Source organism: Raphanus sativus, chromosome 1 (assembly GCF_000801105.2).
Source record: "Raphanus sativus cultivar WK10039 chromosome 1, ASM80110v3, whole genome shotgun sequence".
In the NCBI taxonomy this organism is placed as follows: Eukaryota; Viridiplantae; Streptophyta; class Magnoliopsida; order Brassicales; family Brassicaceae; genus Raphanus; species Raphanus sativus.
The window spans coordinates 12,368,279-12,395,289 of NC_079511.1; the positions used below are offsets into that span (position 1 = coordinate 12,368,279).

At 40.3% G+C, this 27,011-nt stretch overlaps 1 protein-coding gene across 1 annotated transcript; it reads right to left on the reverse strand.

The window, feature by feature from the left end:
• Nucleotides 1-522: 522 nt before the first annotated feature.
• LOC108862470 (GDSL esterase/lipase At2g27360) lies at nt 523-12,905 on the reverse strand. The gene is made up of 5 exons (XM_018636648.2): nt 12,464-12,905; nt 1,719-1,934; nt 1,456-1,604; nt 1,091-1,367; nt 523-999 (listed from the first exon to the last, which is right to left on the reverse strand). Exons 1-5 carry the CDS (start codon nt 12,723-12,725, stop codon nt 731-733), a joined length of 1,173 nt encoding a protein of 390 aa, XP_018492150.2. The 5' UTR covers nt 12,726-12,905; the 3' UTR covers nt 523-730.
• Between the last annotated feature and the right edge of the window lie 14,106 nt (nt 12,906-27,011).

The window sequence follows — 27,011 nt, forward strand, 5'->3', positions numbered from 1 at the left end:
AATAAGATTAATTATTGTATTGTTTTGGAAAAATTGATAGTAGTATAAAAAATATTTTGTTTGGAAACATTGATAATAGTATAAAGAAATAAGTATATTGTTTGGAAACATAGATAATAGTATAAAGAAATAAACATTTATGATTTAATGTAGATTTAACTATAAAGTATAAAAGTGTATTTAATTTAAAAACTTACAAAATAAATGTTAGGTTCAACAGAATGTTTCTGTTTTAATAAGATAGATGCATACTATTTTTGAAAATAAGTGTAAGTTAACATCGTTTAGAGATTTTTAACGAAATTTGATATGAAAATATTTTAGTTAACCGCATTTGGTCTGGAACTTCTAGTGGTTTTTAGAAAAGTTTTTATTAAAAAAAAAAAACTTCTAGTGGTTTTTTAAAAACATATGATACGAAATTATAGTTTGACCAAAAAAAAATGATACGAAATTATTAAAATAAATATTATTAGCAATATAACATAATAATTTTCACTACTAATACTTGAGAACTACGTCTCCCAAACAACAACACAATATGTAATACAAATACAGGATCCAGCAACAACAAAGTATAATATTAATACATGATCTAACACAAGCACTTTGAAGTTAACTTGCACATATAGTAACTTTGTCAAAAAAAAAAAAAAACTTGCACATATAGTTTTCTTATTATATATTTTTTTCTCTTAAAATATCGGACCAGCTTGTATCCGTTGTTCATCTAATAGTACTGTGCGTCTAATGACTCCTTGTCCTTAATCTTGTAGCTGAGGCAAGACCAATCGAAAGGAGGAACCGCATATGGTCCTTTGAGTAAACCCTCAGCTATCCATCTGTACGCAGCCTCAGTCATATGGATGCCGTCCCAGTTCACATACTTTGAAGGATCTTTACAACATTCAACTTCTTTTAAACCACATTTTATACCAAAGGTGAAGTTGTACTGTCCTCCTAAACCGCAACAAACGGGCAAGGGGTTGTTCATAAGCCCTGAAAGTAAATCATCAATTGAAAACTTGGTCAAAAACTGAGTCACTGATTTAATTGTGTAGTTTCAATGAAGGAGTCAAAGAAGGCTAACCGAATTTGGCTGGTTCTTGGATAAGTCGTAACAAAGCGTTGTAGTAGTCTCCGTATATGATGTTGACATGAGGATAGAGCTTCCTGAGCCTATTGAGTTCAGCCTGAAGCTGATCATTGTGGTATTCTGAAAACTCGTTCAACCATGTCAAACATCCGGTTTGAGGATCGTACTCTTCCTTGTTTGATGTTTGATATAATGTCAAATAGATTACTGAGCATCCGAGCGGGAAATTTCCTGGAACTAGGAATGTTCTTCCTCCCATATCGACTAGCTCCTGGTTTCCAACATGAACCGGTCCCAAAACAACTTAACATGTATAGCATTTTTTAAAGTACTAATCAAGAACGATCAAGAATGGTTACCGTGATTGTTGAAGAGATAGTAGAGATCACAAGGGGAACGAGCTCTTTGACTTCCTCAATGTTTTTGTGGCCGAAGAAGGGATAATTATAATCATTCCCTCCAATCTCTCCAACAAGAATCAAAGCATTTCCAATCATATCTATACAACCTAACAAAACAAAAGAAAAACCACAATAAGTTTATACGTCAATACATAATAATAATAATAATCACTCTATTGGGAAAACTTTTTTTTTCTTAAAAATATGATGATCTTCACCACCTGATGGCGAGTCACATAGGCTTGGTAAACTCTCTTTGAAGTTCTTAAACTGAACTCCTAAACTTTTGTTTTTAGGAGGACAATGAATCCCTCTCTCCTCAAGAACGGAACATTCCAGTGCCGTTGCTCCTCCCACGGCGAAGTTTACTCCTTTCTCAAAGTTTCCATTATTAGATCCATAAAAAGGAGGCACGTGTGGAAGCCCTAAGAACTCAGCTACAAAACATAACCAAAATAATAAATATGTTTTATTTTATTTTATGTTACAGAACAAAGGAAAACAGAGTAAACAGAGGAAAAACAGAGTTAGCTTCAAAGACAATTAATAACTCTCTCTCAGTATCTGTTATTGGATTCTTCTTAGAGAGTAAAACAGAGTTGTTAGAACCGAGTTCGGTCGAAACTAGTAAAGAGAAGACGAAGAACTCGTCTGTGGGTCTAACAAAGACGTTTTATAGATGAAAATGTAAGGAGCTAGTTACAGGGTAAGTGTAAAGAGAAAGACAAAGGGGAGCTCGAAGAGCTAGCCGGGAAACGATACAAGGTAGCGGGTAGAGAGGAGTAAAAACCCTAGATCTAGCCGCCTTCTGAGTATGTCAAAGTGTGGATCCCCTTTATGTCGTTTCCCCCTTCCCTTTTATAGGCTGTCTCTGCCGGCGGAGTGACTTATCTTATTCCCTCTGTGAAACAAAGGCCCTGGTCTCCGCCCGTGGGATATCAATGCGTTTACGAGTCCTACTTTGGTGTCGACACGAAGCTTTGGTTCCCCATCCCTCGTCTGATTACAGAGTACGTGCTCCGTCGGGGAGTCGCAATTACTCAGTTCCTGAATGGATCGTTTCGGATCGCCGTTGCTTTGATGGTCATGGCGGCTGAAGTCGGTATCCCGATGAGTGTGAGGACTTTTGAGGAGTTGACCTTCTTGAGGCCTATGCCTCACGGTTTGCATTCGATAAAGATGCGTCCTTCCTACAACGTCTTAACCGGGCATCCCAATAAGACGAAAGATTGGCAGCGATATTACTTTTATGTTAAGTCAGATGAGCACGCGTTTGATGAGCCACCGAAAGATGACTTCCCGATTCTTTGGGATCGTGAAATTGGTAGATAGTAGCTTCCTCGCGTTTTCTCGACTCTCTTTGGCATTAACATACTGATTTGTTTCTTTTATGCAGTTCGTCATCCAAATACGATTGCGTATCCAGAGAACTTTTTTGAGCACGCTCAAGCTATTGCTACGCTCAGTCATCGTCGGTGGGCTGACCTTAGCGCTGATTGGATACGTCGCCGCCAGGATCGTGTAGCGAGAGGTGCTTGACCTTCTACCTCCCTTATCGGTTACTCGCGCTTTTCTTTTGACAACTCATCGGATTTTATTACTATTTTTGTTGCAGAGATTTGGCGGTCTGGTCTGCCTTGCATAGTTATTCCCGGAAAGAAGCGTCTGTCATTATTCACGAGGAAGCAGCAGAAGCTGGTTAACAAAGCGAAGAAGATGAAGCAGACTCCCGATCTGAGCGCTATCCTGAAGGGACAGCTGAAATCGCTGGGTAAGAAGAAGTCTGTTCCCGCAGCTGATAGTGAGTCGGCGGATGCTCAGGGTGACGATCCTCCCCGAGTTGCTACTCCGGTTGCAAACGATGACGGTCCTGTTGATGGGGAGTCTACCTGTCCCGATGACGAACCTTCTGAAGTGCATGATGGAACGGCGCAGCAGAAGTCGTCAAAAAAGAAGAAGGGAAAGAAGAGGTCTCGCGAAGCTCCTTCTGGGAAAGAAATTGAGGACTTGAATGCGAGTAGAGAGGATCCTGTTGAGCCTATTGCAAAGGATCCTTCAGAGGAGCGTTCCAAGAAAAAGAGAAGAGAACCGGCCGCCGCGGCCGAGCAGAGCTTTTCTCGCCAAGAGGATCCTCCACTCGAGGGTGTCACTCCCAACGATCCCGAAGACACTTTCGCGCGCAATGAAAGAGAGGGGGACGAGTTTGTTCCTGCTCCCGATGATGCTCCCGACGCCGCTGTTTCAAAGCAGAAGAAGGCTCCTAAGAAGAGAGCCGCTGTTTCGCGAAGTGCGCCGCCGAGTGGAGGAGCCGGCGGGAATGCTTCCGTGGGAGGACTCCAGATGAATTTTCCCGATTTGGTGAACTTCTCTTACAACGAGAATACTCTCTTGATCTCTAATCCGGTCAAATGCGCCGAGTTGACGCGACAAGTGAGGAGCGGTCCCACTGCTCTTCCACCAGTTGATAAACTCTACTTCAAGGATGATTACATTGAGGCTGCTCATATCAGAAAACTGGTAACTTCCTTTCTTAGGATCCGCCTTGGTTTGTTGCTTTTTGTCACTTAGGTTGTTTTCTTCCTTTTTTTTTGTTTTGCAGAGCGACGGGGTTATGAATCGCATGGTGGAGAGGTACGAAACCGAACTGAGGCATACTCAGGCATTGCTGGGAGTCTCCGAGAACTCGGCTCGTGCCGCGGAGGCGGAGGTTGCTCGCGTTCGCAGGATGCACGAAATCGCGGCAGCCAAAGCCGTTGAAGACAAAGAGATCCTTCGTGTGAAGTTCGAGAGCTTGCAAACGAAGTTGCTGAACTCTCGGTCTGCTGTCAAGAACCTTGGTCGCGAGAAGATTTCCTTGGAGAGAGAAAGGAAAGAGTTGACAGAAGAGAGGGACGCCGCGGTTGCCAAACTTATTTCTGAGAGAAAGAGGCTCAGGGATTCTCGCGTCTACGAGGTGACTCTCGAGAGAGCTAGGGTTGAGACAGCCATGGTCGTGAAGGCGCAACGTCGTTTTGACAACATTCGAGATTACTCTGTTCGTCGTGACGAGTTCGAGGAAGCTCACAACTTGTTTGGGCAGGCGTCTGGAACGCGGAAGTGCTTTGAAGCAGCTAAAGAGGAGGGCTTTGAAATTCCTCAAGAGTTGATTGACCTGTACAGGACTCAGGAGGATCTTTACAAGGCAAAGATGGATGAGCTTAAGGTCGGTGACATCCCTGAAGCCGATCTTTCTCTTTCCCCGCTTATCCTTTCTTCGACGTTTGTGAGTGAAGAGGTTCTCGCCGGCCTGGACAAGTATGGGACTAACGATAGCTTTATCGATCCGGAGACCTTGGTCAGGATGCAATCTCCCGACGATTCTTTCGACACCATGATGAAGGAGCGCGGTAAGGGTTCTGGTGTCGCGACGCAAGGGGCGACTGAGGAGCCGGGTGATGTCCAAGGGAATCCGATGGAGAAGGAGGCGCCGGACGGGAAGAATGCAGCTATTGAAAAAGAACTCTCGACTGCGGAGCCGGCTGGATCGCAGGACCCCACGGGGCAGGGAGAAGACACAGCTTGCTGAACCCTTATGTTTGTTGTATGCTTAGATACTCTACTTTCTCTGTTGTCGTTGTCTCTTTTCCTTAGGTGAATTCCTTTTGCTTGTCTTTTCTGGTCCTTGAGGTTCCGTGTAGCCTCTATTGTTGTAATATTTCAAACTTATTATGCTTCGGCTTTTATTGAATATCTTCGGCTTTATCGTCTTCTTTGATGACTCTCGGACTGGTGACTTGACGGGTTTCTTCTAAGTAGTAAAGAGTAACTTGCCTTCAGGTGTTAGTCTTCAAATTTGTTGGCTCTGGTTTTACTCGCGGATTTCTTGCTCCCAGAGGCGGTTATGGTCGCGGGCTTTATGGCCTTCAAAAACAGGTTTTTACTCGCTGCTTTTGATCGTTAGATCGCGACCTCCCTTCCTTCTTTCAAGATGCGGTTTTACTCGCGGATTTTTTTGCTCCAAGAGGCGGTCATGGCCGCGGGCTTTATGGCCTTCAAAAGCAGTTTTTTTACTCGCTGCTTTTGATCGTTAGATCGCGACCTCCCTTCCTTCTTTCAGGATGCTTGACTCTTTTGTTTTTTTTTGCCTTGTATTCTTTTTTTTTTTTTTTGGTTATAGCTGCGCCGATTAAGGCTGCCTACGTATCTCCGAAGAGAATCAAGCCATCCGTAGTTCGCTTGGGTCGAGTAAGAGTGACGCGGAGGGTGCACTTACTCGACTCCTTTTTTTTTTTTTTTTTGGTTATAGCTGCGCCGATTAAGGCTGCCTACGTATCTCCGAAGAGAATCAAGCCATCCGTAGTTCGCTTGGGTCGAGTAAGAGTGACGCGGAGGGTGCACTTACTCGACTCCTTTTTTTTTTTTTTTTTTTTTTTTTTTTTTAACAATAGGGCAAGAGTGGCTCGTGAATGCGCACTTGCCCGATTGTTTGGTGAATGAAGCGTGCTCGTCGCCTGCGGGATCGCAACGAAGCTAGGCGGAATAACGCTTAAGATGCATGGAGTTCCATGCTCGGGGGACTGCGTCGCCGGTTGATGTTTCTAGACGATAAACCCCAGGTTTTACGACTTGTGTGATTCTGTATGGTCCCTCCCAATTAGTACCAAGCTTGCCAGCCTTCCACTCCTTAGTATTCTCAAAGACTTTTCGAAGAACGAGATCACCTTGTTCAAGAGGGCGCGACTTGACCTTCTTGTTATAGTAGCTCTCAATCTGATGTTGGTAATTCTGGATTCGGAGCAGGGCTTGATCGCGGTGTTCTTCGATTGCGTCAAGGGCGTCAAGCAGCATACTTTGGTTGAGCGCAACATTCTGAGGCATGCGGGACCTGCGGAGGCTGGTGACATTGACTTCGGCGGGAGCCATCGCCTCAACGCCGTAGGCCATGGAGAATGGAGTGCACTTGGTTGCGGAACGCGGCGTTGTGCGGTGGGACCAGAGAACGCCGTCCAACTCGTCGGCCCAGCAACCCTTTTTCAAATCGAGTCGTTTCTTCAGTCCATCAATGATTGTACGGTTAGACGATTCAGCTTGGCCGTTACTCTGCGGATATCGCGGTGTCGCGGTGTTCAGGCGGATCCTCCACTTATCACAGAAATCGCGGAACTGATGCGAGATGAACTGCGATCCGTTATCTGTCACGATCTCATAGGGAAGGCCGTGACGGCAGATTACGTTGCGCCAGACGAACTTTTGGACTTCCTTGTCAGTAATGTTGGCGAACGCTTCCGCTTCAATCCATTTGGTGAAGTAATCGGTGAGGACGAGGACGAAACGCTTCTGTCGTGAGTTCGGCATCGGTCCGATGATATCCATTGCCCAACGCATGAAAGGATACGGTGCTGTAAGAGTGCGCAGCTGTTCGGTGAGACAGTGGATCGTGGGCGCGTGTCTTTGACACTTATCGCAGCGTTTGGCGTAAGACTCGCAGTCCGTGTTAAGAGTAGGCCAATAGAAGCCTTGACTTCGAACTTTAAGTGCTAGAGCTCGCCCTCCAGAATGATTACCGGCCGCGCCTTCGTGATTTTCAGCCATGACCAGTCGCGTTTCGTCACCTGATATGCATTTCAGGAGGACCTTGTTGGCGTTCCAACGGTGTAGTTCGCCGTCGATGACGACGTAATGGGCACTGCGGGCCTTCAGTCTTCGCGCTAGCCACTTATCATCGGGAAGGGTGCCGTGTGCTAGGTAGTTGATTAGGTCGGTACGCCAGTCGGGGGTTTTGTCTGATGAGGAGTCGATGTCCATATCGGCTGCAACAGCTACCGCAGAGACGGAGGAGGTACTCGCGTCGTGCGCCGTGATGCTGGGGGTCTCGATCCGATGAATGGGAATAGTCCGCTTGATCTGATCGTGTAGCTTGCTCCCAAGGGCTGCGAGAGCATCAGCGCAGACGTTCTCTCCTCTCGGGACTTTGGTGAGTTCGAAAAATTCGAAGCCTTCGTGAGGTCCTGAACAAGCTTGAGATAGGCGTCCATTCTTGCGTTGTGCGCATCGTACTCGCCGTTATATTGACTGGCGACGAGCTGAGAGTCGCAATAGGCGCTGAGGCGTTTGGCTCTGACGGTCTTGGCGAGGCGTAATCCTGCGAGGAGGGACTCGTACTCAGCCTCGTTGTTGGAAGCGGGAAAGCCGAAGCTGAAAGACTGTCTTATCAGTTCGCCGGTTGGGGATTGGAGCTGAACGCCGGCCCCTGATCCTTTATTGGTTGAGGAGCCGTCGACGTGTAGAATCCAGTTGCGAGATGACACGGCCAGATCCTGCTCGAGTTCGGGTGTGAGTTCGATCAGGAAGTCAGCGAGGACCTGAGACTTGGCTGCTGTTCGGTTCTTGTATACGATGTCATGCTCGCTGAGCTCCATCGCCCATTTCGTTAGCCGCCGAGAGTGGTTAGCGTTCTGCATGATTGTTCGGAGGGGCTGATTGGAGAGGACTTCAACCGTGTGAGACTGAAAGTACGGGCGGAGTTTCCTCGCCGAGTGAACCACTGCAAGCGCCATTTTCTCGAGGGTGGGATAGCGGGTTTCGGCTTCTGTCATGCGTTTGCTCGTGTAGAAGATCGGTTTTTGCTCCCCCCGATCTTCGCGTATGAGTACGCTGCTGACGGCGATAGGCGTGACGGCAATGTAGAGGGTGAGAATGTCACCCGCTTCTGGTTTCGAGAGTACTGGAGGAGTAGTCAGATATTGCTTAAGTTGGCCAAAGGCCTCCTCGCATTTGTCGTCCCAAATGAAACGTTTGTTTCCTCGCAACAAATCAAAGAAGGGAAGGCACTTATCGGTAGATCGCGAGATGAACCTGTTAAGCGCTGCTATTCGGCCAGTGAGGCGTTGCACTTCTCGGCTGTTCTTGGGGCTTGGAAGATCGAGGATCGCCGATATCTGTTTGGGATTAGCTTCAATACCCCTCTGAGTGACGATATAGCCGAGAAATTCGCCGGACATAACACCGAACGTGCATTTAGCCGGGTTCAGTTTCATGCCGTACTCGTTGAGTGTTGTGAAGCAGTCTTTGAGGTGCGTGAGATGATCCTCGGCTCGGAGCGACTTGACCAGCATGTCATCGATGTATACTTCCATCGTCGAACCTAGTTTATCGGCGAACATGCGGTTGACTAGGCGCTGGTAGGTGGCTCCCGCGTTTTTGAGGCCGAAGGGCATTACTTTGTAGCAGTAGGTTCCTCTATCTGTTATGAACGCCGTCTTCTCGCGGTCGTCAGGATGCATCATTATCTGGTTGTAGCCAGAGAATGCGTCCATGAATGTCAAGAGGGCGTTTCCGGCAGTCGCCTCGACTAGACGGTCGATGTGTGGGAGGGGGAAGCTATCTTTTGGGCACGCCCTGTTCAGATCCGTAAAGTCGACACAGACTCGCCATTTTCCGTTTTTCTTTCTGACGACCACAGGGTTAGCGAGCCAGTCGGGGTACTTGACTTCCATGATTGAGTCGGCGGCGAGCAGTCGGTCCACCTCATCGTTGACTGCCTTGGATCGTTCGGGTCCTAGTTTTCGGCGCTTTTGACGGATAGGCTTAAAGGTGGGGTCAACGTTTAACTCATGAGAGGTGATTGCTGGATCGATCCCTTTCATGTCGGATGTAGTCCAGGCGAAAGTGGAGACGTTCTGACGGAGAAACTCGGTGAGTTGCTGCTGCATATTGTCCGGTAGGGATGCTCCGATGCGGATCACCTTACTAGGGTCAGCAACGTCAAGGGATATATCGATGACCTCCTCTTGCTGGGGAAACGCTTTCTGTAAGGGGTTTGAGACGGTGTTAACATGCGAGGTTTGTCGCTGAAGCTTGATGGTGGCGATTAGCATGTCTCGAGCAGCTTGCTGATCGCCCCGTAGCGTTCGGATTTTGCCGTCTGGTCCCGGGAACTTGACGCATTGGTGGTAAGTCGATGGGATTGCTCGCATCGAATGCAGCCAAGGGGTGCCTAGGATCGCGTTATAGGGGGCTTTAGAGTCGACGACCGAGAACTTCACGGTTCGTGTCGTGCCACATGCGTACACTGGAAGGCGGATTGTGCCGATCATGGCCTCGGAGGAACCGTTGAAGCCTGTGAGGGAGCGGGATGACGGTTTCATACTTCCCGTATCGACGCCCATCTTGTCGAGTGTGTCTCGAAAGATCAGATCGACAGAGCTGCCAGTGTCGATGAGAATTTTGGTGACCTGACAGTCGCCGATTCCGAGTTCAACGAGTAGGGGGTCGTTGTGCGGCATGTGGATGCCAAGGGCGTCGTCAGGCGAGAAAGTGATTTGATGATCGTTCTCGGGTTTTGTCGGCCACTTACGCGAGGAAGTTGCTTGACGACGGTAGTCTTTAATGGACCTAACGGAATCACCGCAGGGCGGGGATCCTCCCATAATAACGTTGATGACAGTGTCTTTGTCTTGGTTGGGATGCTGAGTTCTAGAGACGTCGAGCTTTTGTCGAAGATCGGAGTACAGGGGACGATCAAGCTGGCTTCGCAGATCTGGTTTCCTGGAGTTGAGCTTTTCTCGCAGATCCACCGGGCGGGGCTTCATGGGACTTGGGTTATTCAACCGGCGAGTCTTAGAGGAGTTGATCCTCTCGCGAAGATCGGGGACATGACTGACTGCATCTGCCGCTGGTTTCTCTTTCCGCTTGAGGATGTTCCGTAGGTCGCCAAGGGCTGGGCGGCTCAGCTGAGCGCGTAGGTCTGGAGGAGAAACTTGTTCAGGTTCGTCGCTTGGAGGTTCCAGTTGCGTCAGGACGACGTTGATGCGTCTTCTCGCTCTCGGAAGTTCATGATCGCCGGTGCCCTTGGCGGGCCTTGTGAAGACAGTCTCGACGCGTCGCCGGTTTCTTGGTGATTCCTCGTCGCTAGACGAGTTACCCTTTTCCGGGGATGCTGGAGCTGCTTCTTCGGGCGTTGCTCGTCTCTCTTGCTGAGGGGCTTTGCCTTGCGACTTGCTGGTTTTCCTGTCCTTGTTTTTACTCCAGCTCGCTGTTCCTCGGGCCCTAGGTTTCGGAGGCTCGATTTCGAGTTTTCCGTTCTCGACAGAGGAGAGAAATTGCTCGAAGAGCGTCTTACATTCCCTGGTGTTATGCGACTTAGCGTTGTGGTAATCGCACCATTTCTCGGCTCCCGGGGGCCGAGAACTCACTGCTGCGGAGGAATCCGGCGGTTTTCCGTCGGTTTCGCGGTTGTAAACGTTCCATCCTTTCTCGCGCACGACAGTCGTTGACGCCGGGGAGCTCTCTTCGTCTACAGCGTACACGAAATTCTTCTTTTGGGCTGCTCGGTCGCCTGATGAGTGTTGTCGTGGCTCGTGTCGACTATCCGCGTTCTTCGCGCCGGTTTTGTCGGCTGTTGCAGCTTTAGACGCGTTTAACTTGCCTATCAGAGCCTTTGTATCCTCTTCCATGCGTATAAAATTATGGGAACGCGCGATGGCATCAGAAAGAGACGACGTGGGGTTCCTGTAGAGGTCGTCACGGAAGACCGAGTGGACGTAAAACGTGTTTTTAAGCGCGGCGACCGCGACGCTGTCGGGTAAGACGACCTTCGAGACTATGGCTTTGAACTTCTCCATGAAGTTGCGCAGGCTTTGATCCTTTCCTTGGGCGAGGTTGAAAAGATCAGACACCGTTGCGTCTTCTTGGGTGAACATGATGTAGTTCTTCAGGAAGGCGGACGACAGGTCGTGGAAATCTTTAATAGAGTTCTCAGCGAGGCCCGTGAACCAAGTAAGGGCAGGTCCTTTCAAGCTTTCAACGAAAAGTTGACAGTAGCCGGCGTCGCGTTCTTCGTCGGAGAAGTTTGCACGGCGTACTGCGATGTTGAAAGACGTGATGTGAGTCGTCGGGTCGGTGAGACCTTCGTACGTCGGTAGTCGGAGCTTCTCGATGTGTCGCAGTCTGACGCCGGTTATCGTCGGGGAGAATGGTGTTCGGAGGGTGTTCGCCAGAACGCGTTCTATTTGCGGCGCGGAGGTGGTGACGCAGTGTATCTTGGAGTTGATGTCTAGGAGCGACTGTTTGAGTGCTGCTACCTCGCGAACCATCTGTAGATCTGGGTTCGCAGGGGTGAAAGGCGCTGCGTCTGGGTTGAGAGTACTGGGAGGAGCGCCGTGACTCGTCGGGTTAGCAGCTAGGTCACTTGCGAACAGTTGCCTGCGGATGGTGTCTGTGGCTGCGTCTGGAGCGCCGGCGAGAGGAGCGAGTAGTGCCGCGATTGCGGCGATTTGCTCGGTAGCTGCTTTTTGGGCGGCGTCTTGTCGGGCAAAGCGCTCCATGATGGTATCGACAAAGGCGGGGGCTATTGGGATAGCCGTGACTGGGGTTGGTCCTGGCGCGTCGTGTTCGTCGCCGGAAGCGGAACCTTCGGGGTTCTGACTCATCTTTGCTAACGTTACTTTGCTAGCCCCACAGTGGGCGCCAACTGTTAGAACCGAGTTCGGTCGAAACTAGTAAAGAGAAGACAAAGAACTCGTCTGTGGGTCTAACAAAGACGTTTTATAGATGAAAATGTAAGGAGCTAGTTACAGGGTAAGTGTAAAGAGAAAGACAAAGGGGAGCTCGAAGAGCTAGCCGGGAAACGATACAAGGTAGCGGGTAGAGAGGAGTAAAAACCCTAGATCTAGCCGCCTTCTGAGTATGTCAAAGTGTGGATCCCCTTTATGTCTTTTCCCCCTTCCCTTTTATAGGCTGTCTCTGCCTGTTCGCCCTAGTGTTCACCGACTTGGATGGGTTCCTATCGATGGGCCGGCTAAATGGGCTTTAGTCTTCTGGTCGCGTAATCGACTAGAAGTGGCTTACTTGGGCCGTTCTCTCGGCCCGTTTTTATATCCTGGTCCCTCAGATCGACGGGCCATGTGTCACTGTTCGCCAGGCCTAGGAAGGGATGCGATCCTCCTCCTACAAGAGTTATATAAAAAGATAGAAAGAGAAGAAGTACCAATGAAGTCGATGATGAGGCGGCCGTCGGAGTAACGGCCGGTTGGATGGTGGAAGAAGGTCTCTCCGTACGGCGGAAACGCGGATTCAGGAAGTTCGTTTGGAGTAGAGAGACCGATCAAGTTTCCTGTATCGGCAATTGAATCACCGAAACTAATGATCGACTTGAAGTTCAGACACTTGGTTTCCGAGCTCACGGCAGTGACTAAAAGACTAGATATTAAAAAGAAGTTCATCAGCACATGAGAATCTAGAGAAGCCATTCAAGAGAGCTCGAAAGTGCCTTTCTACTTAACTTTCTGTTGATTTTGGAGAAGTTATACTAGAGACAAATGTTTTCGCACTGACGCAGACGACAACAACGACAAGGAAGAAAAGACTGTTAACGACAATTGAAAGGGGATGGGATGGACCAATGAGTGGTCATGAGTCATGCCATCAGGAGTGGGGGCAAAGTGATTTACTTCTTGGCTTGGTTATTAACGGACTTGGGACTTTTAAGCACCCTCTAGAAAATATCTATTTACAGTTGATTCTAATTGTGTGGCCACATTATTTAATTAATTTGATATTTTTTTATACAAGAAAGTTTCTTAGGATCGTTGATATATAAATGTAATTGCATGGGTTATCCTAATACAAATATATTATTTTACCAAAAGACTAAGCTAACTTTCTTAAATCATTTATAAATGTTTAAGAATCATTTATAAAAGTTTGTAAATCCAACCCAAACTCCTAAATATTTAACAAAATTATTTTTAATCAATTTCTGTTAAAAGAAACTTTTATTTTGAAAAGTTATTCATGTAAAAAATAGATAATATTCATTTTATCGTGTACCAGTATAAAAAATCATTTGAGACTTGTTTCCATTAATTTGTTACAGGCTACTATATATATGTATTTTACAAATATTTTGAAAAAATGAGCGGGGACCTTGTGATCCAATAATAATGGACGGGTTATGTATGCGAACATATTTTGGATTCGAATTTTTTGTTGCGAAAATTAAGTTATATTATTCTATTCTCTATGGCTATGGATTTGTCCATATGAATATTCCGAAAAGGGATCTATCATGAGCTGCACCTCCCAGAATTTGGTTTGGTTCTTTAATAAACCTGGGATTAACTTTTTTTCTTTCTAAAAAGATAATTTTGGGAAACTCAATCACGAGGAGAGTAATGAACAAGCCAAACCATTCAAGGATTTAAGTTTGCTCGCAGCAACTGTTACAAGTGTTCAAGAGATACAATGATTAATTCACTTATAAGACGAAATGCAGGCCCGATTAAATTAAGAGACGCAAGCGATTCATTCAGCAAGCTCTTAGCCATCCATCCGCAAGCCGTTTCTGTCAAATGAATTGTAGGAATCCATACAGATTTATAATAATTTATAAATCAACTTATAAATTCAATTTACCTAGAATCTCATGTTCTCCTTTATATATATATAAATACATAAAGGAGAACAAATAAGCGTCTCCCGCTTTATGGTTCTCACAGATTCATCGCTTCTTCCTACTCAAAATTCATACAAAATCCTGCAAGAACGATGGCTTCTTCCCAGATCTCCCTTTCCAAGTTGAAGACAGAGCGTTTTACTCGAATTTGTAACACACTTACTCTAATTTTGGGAAGCAAAGAATGCTAAGAAGGGTGGTGAACTAATGGGCGTCAATATGCTTTTCTTGGATGATCAAGTATTTTTACCAGTTTCTGTCTTACGTTCCGCTGTCATGTCGTCCATGTTTACGGTTTATTTCTCATATCAAACCCATGCTCCAATAATGGCAAACTCCCACCTTCTCCTCTCTCACTGGAAATCTAGATTCTCTGCTTAGACAAGTCTTTTCGCTTTTGGTATAGGCCATTAATGAGAAAAAAAGAATTAAGCTCAAGGGAGGTGTACATGCTTCTCCTAGATAATAAGATATTTGTTATTAACATCCTCAGCCTTTGTTTTCCACTTCTGCGAACCTTCAAATCATAAGCCTAATACTCTTTTCAATTTTTCTTTATGGTTTGATGATCCTGAGTTTAAAAATGAAGGGATATGATCAACTCAATCTATTTTCATTCTACTATATCTGGTTGATGATTCAATTTTTTATTGGTTCACAAATGGAATATAAGAATATGAATGTGTTTTAAGCAATTAGGAGGGCAATTGACAATGAGATATGAAGACATGGTTTCTCTACAATCAAGGGCAAGCCATCACTGTCTGTGGAAAGAAGGAGTTCATGTCCTGAACTAAAGAATCTTTCATTATGATTCATAATCTGTATCTTTTCTCTGTGATCATATGCACCATCAACTAACTTGAGTATAGATGTTCAGAAAACAGTAAGAATAAGTAAAAAAGAAGGGCTTCCTGATTTCGAGATTCAAATCTTCCAAAAGTGATACTAGCCCAAGAGTACATTAACAGCATTCGAGCTTCTTTGACGGAGCTTCCTAAAAAACGAAGCACATGAGGTATGATGCCAGGAATTTAAGCATTCAGGATGTGCTTTCCCTACCAGATGACACAAGTGTAAGTCGTATATGCTAAAACTGTTTTGTAAGGAAACTACAAGTGATAAAAAAGAGTTAACTTTTATGTCAGTGTTGCGAAGATATCTTTAATTTTGCATCACAGCAAGCAGTGGAAATTGTTGTTGGAATGAATGCTTAGGTTGCTGAAGATTTTGATGCAGTCACTTGTAAGGGTACTGAAATAAAGTTGGCCACAAATGGACTAATGAGTGATATTATGGTTTACTTGAGAAAAAAACTTCCTATCAATAATGTTAAACAACTCCTTAAGAACTAGCTGAGATAATAGCTGCGATAAAAGATGGAACAGTTAGTGGAAAGATTGGCAAACAAGTAAGTTCAACTAAAGTTCAATCTAAAAATGTATATTCTTTATTCTTTTTCATTTTGGAGCTTTTATTTCATTTATGCAGATACTGTTTGGGATATTAGCCAAAAGTGGAACTATACAAGGAACGAGAAAAGCAAACATCTTGGTTCAGGTCAGTACATGTTGAAACAACAATATGACAGACAGAAAAAGAAATCCACTTAAAATAATTTACAAGTTTTGAGGCCACAATTTTTTGAATGATGATTATAGTTAGTTTAAAACATTAATTTCACCTTTTGTTTCAATTGGAGTCTTGCATATTCAAAGTTAAAACATTTTGGGCTTATAATGTTTCCTCTATTTTTTTTATATTGACATGTGTGCTCCTATCTTTTTTTTTTGATCAGGGTTGGTTCAGGATTGATTCAAGTCCATAATTCAAATACTTATAAAATATATGTAAGTTGCTACATAATATGTCGGACTGGTTTGGGTATTTAGGATTTAAAATATTACCCGATGAAAAAAAATATCCAAAGTTTTCTCTGAATACCCCAAATATATTTTTAAATATTTGAAATTTTATCTGAAACCCAAAAATATAACTGAAAACATGAAGTCAAAATTTATTAAAAATATCTGTAATTTTGAGAACATTTCTAAAATACTCAAATATACATAATATACACAAAATATTTGAATACTTGGAATATCCGGACTTGAACAGATATCCGCGAGTCCAAAAAAAAACAATAGGTACTTTGCCCCGATCTCGGACCAAAAACCTGTATATCATGTTATTTTCTCAGCATGTTTTTAGGGGCATGTAAAATGACAATGCCTAAAAGAGAGTTATATAAGAGGACATACGAAATCTCAAATAAACTAATTCATAAATTTTATAATTTTAAACAAATTTAACTCTTCTATATAACACTACTTATAATATAATAATATACAACAAACCTAAAATACTAATTTATATTCAATTTTGTTTGTAAGAAAAAACACTCCACGCTTTCGAAGCACATATCAAAATCTAATTTTAATTTAAAAACTAGTGATTTTAATTTATTAAAATAATCTAATACTAATCTAATATTTATCTGAATTTTATTTTATAATTAAAATACTAATATAATTTTTATTTTTAATGAGAAAATATTAAATATGTTTTGGACCAAAGTATATTTGAAATTAAATACATGTTTTTTTGGACTTTTTAAAAATTTTCGCCTAAAATTTAATACAATCAAGTGGAGAGTCAAACCGTTGACCCTTAACCTACGATATTGGCATCTGCCGCCACTAGACCCATCGTATTATAATATGAATATATGTTACCATATAAATTTTCTTTAGAGCACAAAAACTATCGGCACAGCACTGACAATAAGCTTGGAAGATATACGAGAAGAACAATAGTAATCAACTCATCACCAATGTTGTATTTGGTTCTTTCTTGTTCGAATTCACCAAAAAACAGTAATAGAAACAGCATAATAAGTTTTTTTTTTTTTTTTTTTTAGCATAATAAGTTTTTATAAGCAGAATAAAAATAAATTAAATTATTTGCTCTTTTTCTTCGGCGATGGAGCAAAATTCCTCAAGTGGGGATCAATTTTTAAACCGAGAGTCGCATACAATGGACTATATAATGCATTTTGCAGCCTGGAAAGAAAAGTGAAACATTTTGATTAGTTACATTCGTATAATTAACAACATATGTACGTGACTGTATTTTTAAACTACTCCCTCTCTTATTTTTATTTGATGTTATACAGCATTGCACGTAAATTAAAAAAAAATGAATGCAATCTCTAATTTAACCTTTTCAATTACTTGAGATCATTTACCTGTCAAAAATGCTAAAAATTACAGTGATAATACAAGGGTAAACGAAATCATTTTCTATAATTATTTTGATTGAATTCCGTAAATGTCATATATTGATACCAAAAGAATGCACTAGAACATTATTTCAAAAAAAAAGAATGCACTAGAACGTCAAATATTACTGAACAAATTATTTTCCGACGATATGTGAATGGAAAACAGTACCTAATTCTAAACTGATTTGTAGTCTGGGTCAAATATTTTCGAGGAAATAAATGACTAGTGAATAAACCACTTAAGATAAATATGAAATTAATTATAAACAATAGATGAAACATGTAACAATACATGAATAAGTAATGGAAGTGTACCTTTCTTGACCAAAGTTGGCTGCAGTTAAATTATCATTTCTGTTTGGCACGAAGATTCTCTGCATTATTTAAGTAATTCATATGAATCCTCTTTTTCAGTTGATTTTTGTAACATAATTTTTATGTGTATACATTTTGAAAAATAGTACCCTTCGTTGAGCAGCAGATGGAGATTCCTCATCCTCAAATCGACGTTGGTAATTTCTTTGTTGATGCTCCAAAACGTCAAACTGTTGTCAATAAATTTATAGTAATTCAAAATATATTTATAAGATAAATAATCGCAAAATAGTTGCGTTCATCAAACTAAAAATATAGTACATTGATGGGAGCAAATGCTTTCGTGCATGGAAGTCCTTGTGCACGAGCATAAGTTTCGAGGGTAGGGTATCCAGTCACTGGCCAAGGCTGATTCGCTTGCTCTTGCACATTTCCTTTATTCCTATGAAAATCAGGACTGTAAATTATAATGTTCTACATTTTAAATTTAATAACTTAAATTTTGAGCACAAAGTTTTAATTTCCCCTTCTATTGTATTAAGTGATCGACTAAGTTTGGACTGGATAGTGGATACCTTGTAGAGCTCGACGGCATTTGAGGCAGAGGAAGGGTCACAGAGATCTGATTCGGTACAGAGTTTGTCCTGCATGCAAGAAACAAAAATGATTTGATAAGTAAATCTGTAAATGTAAGTGGAGAGTCAACTCGACAATTGGCTTTTATAATTGTAAAGTTTAGTGCAACAAATATACATTTATTTTTGTTGAAGGAAACAAATATACATATTAAGTGAAGAGTATAATCTATCTTATACTCACTCTCTTTTATTTAAAGACACATCTTTTACAAAAACAAATGGTTAAATACATTTTTTCATTTATAATATATATATTTTATAAATTAATAATAATTAATTGTAAAATTTACAAAAAATAATTGCATTTATTGATTTTTATTAAATAAGAATTATGGAAACTATATCATCTTAAAAATGTCTTAATAGAAAAATATAATATTTATTAATATATGGGAAAACTAAAAAACATGTACTCCCTCCGTTTCTTAAAGAGTGTCGTTGTGACATTTTTCACACAGATTAAAAAAGTTGTTGAAATATATGTAAGTTGTAATTAATTATACTTCTTGACCAATAGTATTTTAGATAAATAAAATTATTTATAAAATTAATACAGTTTGCAATTAATTTTCAGCTGAAAATTAGTATAATTTACATTGGAATTGTAAGGTGACACTCTTTGTGTAACAAGAAAATGAGTTCAGAGTGATACTTATTATGAAACAGATGGAGTATAACAGTAGTGAAGCTATACTAAGAGTAGAAAGGACAGCTGCCCACCATGAATTTCTCAAATCAGTGTATTTTTGTACTGATTTTTTATAGTATCCCGGTTGATAATTCAAATTTATAGATGTTATAAACAGAGTTTTATAATTCTGTCCGAATCATCTTAAAGTGAATCGAGCATAATTTTGATGATCATATATTTATGTTTATTTTATTATATTATTGTGTATTATAAATAAAAAAGGATAGTGGCAATTTGATTGATTCTTTCCGTTCTTTATATTAAAAGAAAAATAGTCGTTCATATATTCAGTTACATTTATTTGATTATTTACATAAGTATATTAAATATATTATATTTCTAAATAATCTAAATAATTAAAAATATATTAATAACAAATAACTTTTAACTGTAAATTAAATCTTTAGTTTTAGTAATTAAAAAATTTATTGAAAAAAATCTAAACAAAATCTTACAAAAATAAATATAATATTATCTTCTCTATTAAAAGAGAGTATCACTTTTATGTACAATAAAATAGTCATAGTAGGTTCATATATTCAATTACATTTATTTGATTATTTACATTAGTATATTAAATATATTATATTTCTAAGAATCTAAATAATTAAAAGATAATAGTAACAAATCATTGTAACTGTAAATTTTAATTTTAGTTTTAATAATAACAAAATCTGTGAGAAAAATCTTAACAAATCTTACAAAAAACAAATATATTTTTAATTAATGCACTGGTTAATTTGGTAATTAGTAGTATAATATTATTATAAATTAATTTTATTTAAAACTTTATTTTAAACAATAAAATAAAAATTATATTGATATTTAATAATTTTGTAAATATCATCTATATTATATTAAATTGGTAAGTTAGTATATTTTAAAAACTAATTTCATTTAAATAAATAAATAGGTAAATTATTTTATTTAAATAAATAAATAAAATATCATTCTCTATTTAATGATTTAAATATCATTCACCATGTAAGAAAATTAAATTAATAGATATGTAATAATTTACACAAAAAATAAAATTGTTAACATATGTTAACTTTTTTTTTTAGAACTTATTATTATCTTTTAAAATGATAGTAATATATTATCTAAACATGAAATATATTAATATATATTTGAAAATTATATATTTATAAAATGAAAGGCTACCCGCACATCCATAAATTATGTAATAATTTAATAAACAAAATTTAAACATATGTTAGACTTTTATGTTTAAGACTATATATTATCTATTTTTTTAAATGATAGTAATATATTATCTAAATATATTTAATATATAATTTTAAAATATATATTCATAAAATGAAAAGCTATCCGTACATCCATAAATTTTTAATAATTTATACAAAAATAAAATTGTCAACATATGTTAAACTTTTATGTTAGAACTATATATTATCTTTTTTATACTATTAATATATTATCTAAAATGAATATATGAAATATATTGAAAATTATATATCTAAATGAAAGATTACCTGTACGGGATGTGCAGATCAAAATCTAGTTAGAAGATTAGAAGAAGAAAAACGAGCTGCACATAATATTTATGAAAAATACTATTGTATTTTACTTGATTTGGATCAAGCAAATAGCTTCAAGATCCAATTATGTTTTATTGGATCACACGTTCTAGTAGCACAACTTAAAGAGTTTCTATACAAACACACACTGGCCTAGAAGGTTCTTCAAAGTTTTTAGAAATTAATATAGGACCAAAATTAGATATTAATTAGTGTTAAAGGTTTGGTAATTTCACACACACACACACACCACACACACACATATATTATATATATATATATAATATATATGTTACAGTTTGTACTATAATATCTACCAAAATATGTCGATATTTTGATACTTGATACAGATTTGTAGAGTTTAGGATAAGACTTGTAAACTATTTATAGCTTTAAACTTACAAATAGCTTCTCCTTTCTTTAATTTTTTTATAACCAAGAAAGTCCAAGTAACAAAATTAAAATCAAAGCAATGAAAGATTTGTACTTAATATTTATACGTTTTCACAAATGTCTCCTAAATATTTATTTTTTAATGTAAAAAATTAATCTTACCTACCCAAGTTTGTAACCATTCTGGAGACTAGAGCTCCTTCTTCCCTGTTAGGTAAGACTAATGTAGGCGGTTGCTGGTCATAGATGTTGAAATGTGAAGCAACTAGGCCGTGCTCGTAAATCGGATCTGACAGGTAACTCGGTGATCTGTTTTCCTGAAAATAATATTCATATTAAAACCTGTAGAGCAACATGTTACAAATAATGAAGAAAATGTGTCTGTAATCAATTAGTTACATACAAAGGTAATGATAAAAACTGCTCCTGAAGATGATTTGGTAACTCAAAAGATTGAGTCATCATTGGATGTGCATATCCATTGTTTCCTTCTTCGATTGGTCGACCATTTTCTTTCTGGCTCATGAATATATACATTTATCAAAGCTAATTAAAAATCATTGATGATAAAAAATGTTTTACTTACCATGCATTGTAGAGTCATTTGGTTCCTGTAAAGGATTCATTGTGTTCTGATTGAACAAAGATTGATGATCCAATTGTACGTGCGTTAAGTTTCCTTGTAAACACCCATGTGGATTGCATATTAATGATTGTTGTGGCTGCTTAGAGAAAATGAAAACGAATTTAGTTATTAGTATATGACCATTGATGATTTATGTCGAAGAAAATTGATGATTTATGTAGAAGAAAATCATTATGGTTAATTTTTGCTGTCATATATTATAGGCTCTATCAAGCTCATGAAAAATGGATATTTAGCTAAAGTTAATTAAAATTACTGATGATATTTTTTTGTGTTTCAAAAGAAAAGATCATCAGTAATTTTAATTAACTTTAGCTAATTATCCATTGTTCCTGAGCTAGATAGAATCTCTACTATATAACACCAAAAGTTAACCATCAATAATTTTTTATATATTCTTTTACCATCAATGATTTTCTTCGGCATAAATCAATAAAAGAAAAATAGAAGAAGGACAAAATCAAGAATAAAAAAAAAATGTAATGTTCACTTTACCATTGCAAAAACACCTGGTTCTTGAACAAAAGAAGAATTCAACATGTTTTGATTTAAAAACAATTGTTGATCTGGTTGATTTTGCACTAGTGGTAATCTCTCTGGAAATAGGACTAGATTTGGGGATTGTACACCCATTGTGGGGTTAGCTTCCGTTATAGCAGAATTTCAATAAATCCGACAGCTTCTCCGTCCACATTTTCAGCTTCTTCCACAAGAGGGTCTAGCAGAAACTCCTTTATATTGCACAAAGCCAACATTTTAACTTTATTAGCATCATCTATATCACAAATAGAGTTTTCATAAAGAAATATATTAAAATGCGATGCAATAATTGTGAAGTATACCGTCAACGAAGTAAATGGTTCTGGTGATGCACAAAAGCGCAAAGGACTCAGTTGCAATAGTTGAACGTTGAAGATATCGTCATAGAGATCCATATTGACTGATTTTCCTGTCTAAACGATTGAAAATAAGGTGTGTCGACTTGATTAATCTTATCAGTACACAAAAGATGTATGGTTATGTATTTTGAAGTACAGCGCTCTATAAAACAAACAACAAAAGCAATGTTTAAGAACAACTAGATTATCGAATGAAAAGTTTGACTGAGAATATATTTGCAAAAATATGTTTGCTAAAGAAGATCTGTTTACTTTTTTGTATCAAATGGCCCGGTTTTGATATTGTCAAGAAAACTTATTCGAAAACAACAAGTTATGTGTTTCTGGAAGAATCTGTTTAAGAATATTAAAAATAAATCGACATATATATATATATACAAGAAAAACTTTTGAGTACTTTTAAATCGAAAAAAAAAAATTAAAAACAAGTGAATCAATCAAAATAAGAGCATAAAAATGCATAGAAAAATCATTTTTTATATAGATAACGAGATACCAAATATAACGTATTAAAAGAAAAGAAAACTAAAAACTCATTTTGAAGAAATATCAACAACGTATAAATCAAATCAAAGATGCCAAAATTTTTTTGGATGAATTGAAGCAGTGAAGAGAGAATTCAGATTTGAAAAATAGAACCTCTATATGTAATACATATAAATCAAATATACAAGAGGTCATGTATTTGATACACTAAAAATGAATCCTTGCTACTGCCAAGTTAACAGCTGCAATTGTAGTACTTGAGATTCAAATCCAGAGGACCAGTCTACACTCTAGTTCTATAAGTTTCAGAATCAAGCTAAGAAGAAGATATGATTTGGTTGAAATAGGCGATAGTAAACAAGCAAAATAAACACGAGATTAATTCAATTAAACAAGAGCTAGCCTAGGGTATTTCATTGGGTGTTGAATTGGAGCCAAACAATTATTCAAGCGCGATGAAGTGCTTTCTAGAACTCGGATCACTCAGCTGGAACACTCCACTGTCGTGGTAGTGATCGCTTTGCAGATCGATCTCACCACCTAACTGTCGTTGGGATGAGAATCGATTGCAAGCTTTAGAGAACAGGTCCGATCAGTTCACTTACCACCCTAATATCTACTTTCGCTGATTAGGGATACTAAGCTCATTCAATACATGTCAAGTTATCATCCTAAGCGGTTAACTAGTGATGAACTAGTGATCTAACATCAAGTGATCAGTTTAATGAAAGCAGTAAGAACAGTATGAATGAAAACAGTTATGGATCGCTTATCTATGTTTAGCTCATGTCTCAACACCCTAAAAACCCTAGGCGAGCAAGGTCACTACTCGATCATGATGCACATAAACAAAGACATAAATCCTGAATAAAATTGCATAAGAACAGAGTAGAAAACAAAGGGTTCAGATGATCTTCTCTATGAGAGGATGGATTCTTCTCCCTTACAAGTTGCAGATCGCAATACTCAGTGTTCTCTTGTAAAAACTAGCGTAAGAAAAAAAAATAGAAAATAGATAGATGGCGTTTTTTATGGAGGCGCCAATCAGAAGAAAAGAGATTAGGGCAACAGGGCTTAAAATCCCGAAATAGGAGTTTCCATATTCGTCTGGAACAATCGCCGGATCACTCCGTCTGCTTGTTCCGCTTGAGAGAGAACAGTCTCGGGATTGTTCTCTTGAGTGTTCTCCGCAGGAATGCTCCAAAAGGACTTCTTTTCATCAGGCACCTTCTCTTCTTTCTTCTGCTAACTCCAGACCTGTAAAAGGTCAAAAAGGACTAGACTGACACGAATTAGTGACTTCAAACAAAGAAAACATATATACAATGATGTGAAAAACACCATATATCAATTCCCCCAGACTTAGATCCTTGTTTGTCCTCGAACAAGGCAAGTACCAAGAACAGGGAGAAAGGTTTGAAAACGTGGGAACTCGCTTATTCTCAGCAACCATACTCTTACCACAAATCTCTGAACCATACAAGCTGTAGACTAGGACCACACACACACTTACTGAGAACCCCCTGATCGCTGTTCGAAGATCTGCTCCTTACTCTATATCTTAACCTGAAAAGGCAACACTTTCGAGACAAAACTCCTTATGTTCAATTAAGATCAGCGTGAGCTTCTTGTCACAGGCTCTACTCAGAGAGAACGGGCTAGGTATAGAACAGGCTAACTTTTATGGTGGAGTTCAAGAGTGTTTAGGGTTTACCAGGAGCGGGTGCAGGATATCGCACAAAATGGTCGTGAGAGGACGGCTCCATTGAGGTCCACAGTCCTTACTCATCTCTGCTAATCGGACTGCTCTCCGATAGATCGATCATAAGGCTGCTCTGCGCGATTCAACTTCCCCTTCAGAACACTTCACTGAAACCACCATTACTTTCCCAACTTCCCCAATGGCATGCATCATAGATTCTTCCCCTTCTCGTCACCAGTAAATCAAAGCAAAAACATAAAAATAACTTTTTTTTTTTTTTTTTTTTTTTTTTTTTAGATGTACTGAATTACAAAATGCTGGGGTGACGAGCAAGGAGGTAACAAGTGATGTATATGATGCCACTGGTGATTCATTCTGGATTGTTCTGTCCACTTACTTCTCGTTGTTCTCCATGGTATCGGAACAGGCACCTCGGTTGTTCCCTTTCGTTTGGAACAAGCACTCCGGTTGTTCTGCCTGCTTCCACTGTGTGAGCATTGATGAGTAAGAACTGCGTCGATCCTTTCCTCTCCGACCTTTTTGCACATATCTGCACATAAAGTACTAGAAAAGCAAATGTATGAGGGTGGAATTAAAGGTCAGGGTTCAAGGTGGGAACTAGCTAAAGATGAGCTAGCCACTCAGGAACAGCAAGAGGGATAAAAATCGGATAAGAAGTCCTGAGTGTAGTTCTCATTCTACCCTGATCTAGTGCCCATGACAAGAAGAATTAGAGTCCAGATTAGGTTCAGATAAAGTGGAGTTAAGTCTGCCCAATGTAACCTGATCGGTATAGAACTTCTGGAGTGTCAAATGAGATAAGTCAGGGTGTTCCAGGTCCATGTGTGGGTCTTTCATCACTGCTAAGGTCACTGAATAAGAAGGTTAAAGCACGAGGTGGTTAAAGAGCATCACAAATAAGGTCCTGATTCCCACAATAGTTTTGACTGACTCGATCCTAAAAACTGACTCGATAAAAACATAAAAATGACACAAGGACTGACTCAAAAAGCACACAAGCGAATATAGTACAATCGCTCCCCCAGACTTAGTTCACACCATCCCTGGTTGTGAAAATAAATCAGAGGAAGCTGAAACAAACCAAACAGAAGCAAATAACATGAAAAATAAATAGTTCAGATGGATAAGACAAGGGATAGAAATAGTCCTTTCGGACTCAGTCTGAATCGCCGCTACCGGAGTGACCAGCTGTCCTCCTGTTCCTCGGCAGTCTCACTCCTCCAGTCGACGTGCCTGCTTGTTCCTTGCCTGGGCGCCTTGTTCTCTGCGGTGTACGCTCCTCCTGTGCTCCAATGCAGCCGCCTGTGATCGTCCTGAGTATCCTCTTCATGAGGCTGTTGTTCTTCTTCTGGGAATCAACCATCCAGCGTCTGTAGGCGTGATCATCAGTCACATCGGTGAAGTCCTCCAGGTCGTACTCACCATCAGCCGGTGGAGTCACATGCTCCACATCATCCATGTCTTCATCATCGTGCTGAACCGGTGCCTTAGGATCATCGCAGAGGTGCTCTTCAGCCGGTGAGAACACAATGTTCTCCAAGGATAAGAAGTCCGTGAACCCAGGCATAGGGAGCTTGCAGTACAGAGGGTTCCCTTCTTTGTCCTGGAACTTGTAGGTGGTCTCGTCGCGCAGGATGTGACATGCGATCAGGTAAGGAGTATCGATGTACTCAATCGCAGAGACGACCGTGTAAGAGCTGAGGTTGATGTTGAAATGCTGGAACAAGGGAGTGAGCAGACTGCCGCAACGATCCTTCTTATCATCAGTTCGAACCAGTGTGTCTCTGCGCTCAGCGAACATGGAGATGAGATGATACCCTGGGTTGGTCTTGACTTCCTGGATCGGGGTGATGTTCTCTCTGCGCATCTCGTCCTCAAGTCCCGTGTAGAGAACTTGGAGCTCTCCATTCGTGATCTTGGAGGTGTACTCCTTTGCGAACAAGACGTTGGACACAATCTTGGCGATGATCCGGATAGCGGGGTTCCGGATCTGCGACTGATAGGCCTTGCGAGAGGTGAACTTGCCGGCTGCGATGAGGTCCCAAAAGGTGTCTGCCGGTTTGAACTTTCTTTCCACTGAAATCCCCTTTGGCGTGTCTGCAATCTCGAATAGAGAGTTCAGGTCGTCGAGAGAGATGGAACAGAATTTGCCATCAGCCATGAAGGAGAAGAAGCAGTTCTCATACGAAGGCGCATTGGGGTTCTGGTAAGTGATCTTGCACGTCGCGAGCACTTGCCTGACCAAGTCGGGATAAAGAACCTGAGCCTGGTAGCAGAGAGGCATGATTCCCATAGCCTGCATCGTGTCGAACACCTCAGTGTCAAGGCCTAGATCGCCTAGTGTTTGCTGGTTCACGAATCGCGTGGGCAAGATCTCTGCTAGGAGGAGCTTGTTGTAAACCGCCGCCGACTCTTTGTCCCATCCCTCGACGTTGAAGTCAAGGAGCATCTGATCATTAAGGTCGA

Coding starts and splice junctions, on each gene's coding strand:
- LOC108862470 (XM_018636648.2), bottom strand. CDS start 12,725: ATGGCTTCTCTAGATTCTCATGTGCTGATGAACTTCTTTTTAATATCT. Junction 1,605..1,718: donor CCTATGTGACTCGCCATCAG/GTGGTGAAGATC, acceptor TTGTTTTGTTAG/GTTGTATAGATATGATTGGA. Junction 1,368..1,455: donor CTATCTCTTCAACAATCACG/GTAACCATTCTT, acceptor GTTGGAAACCAG/GAGCTAGTCGATATGGGAGG.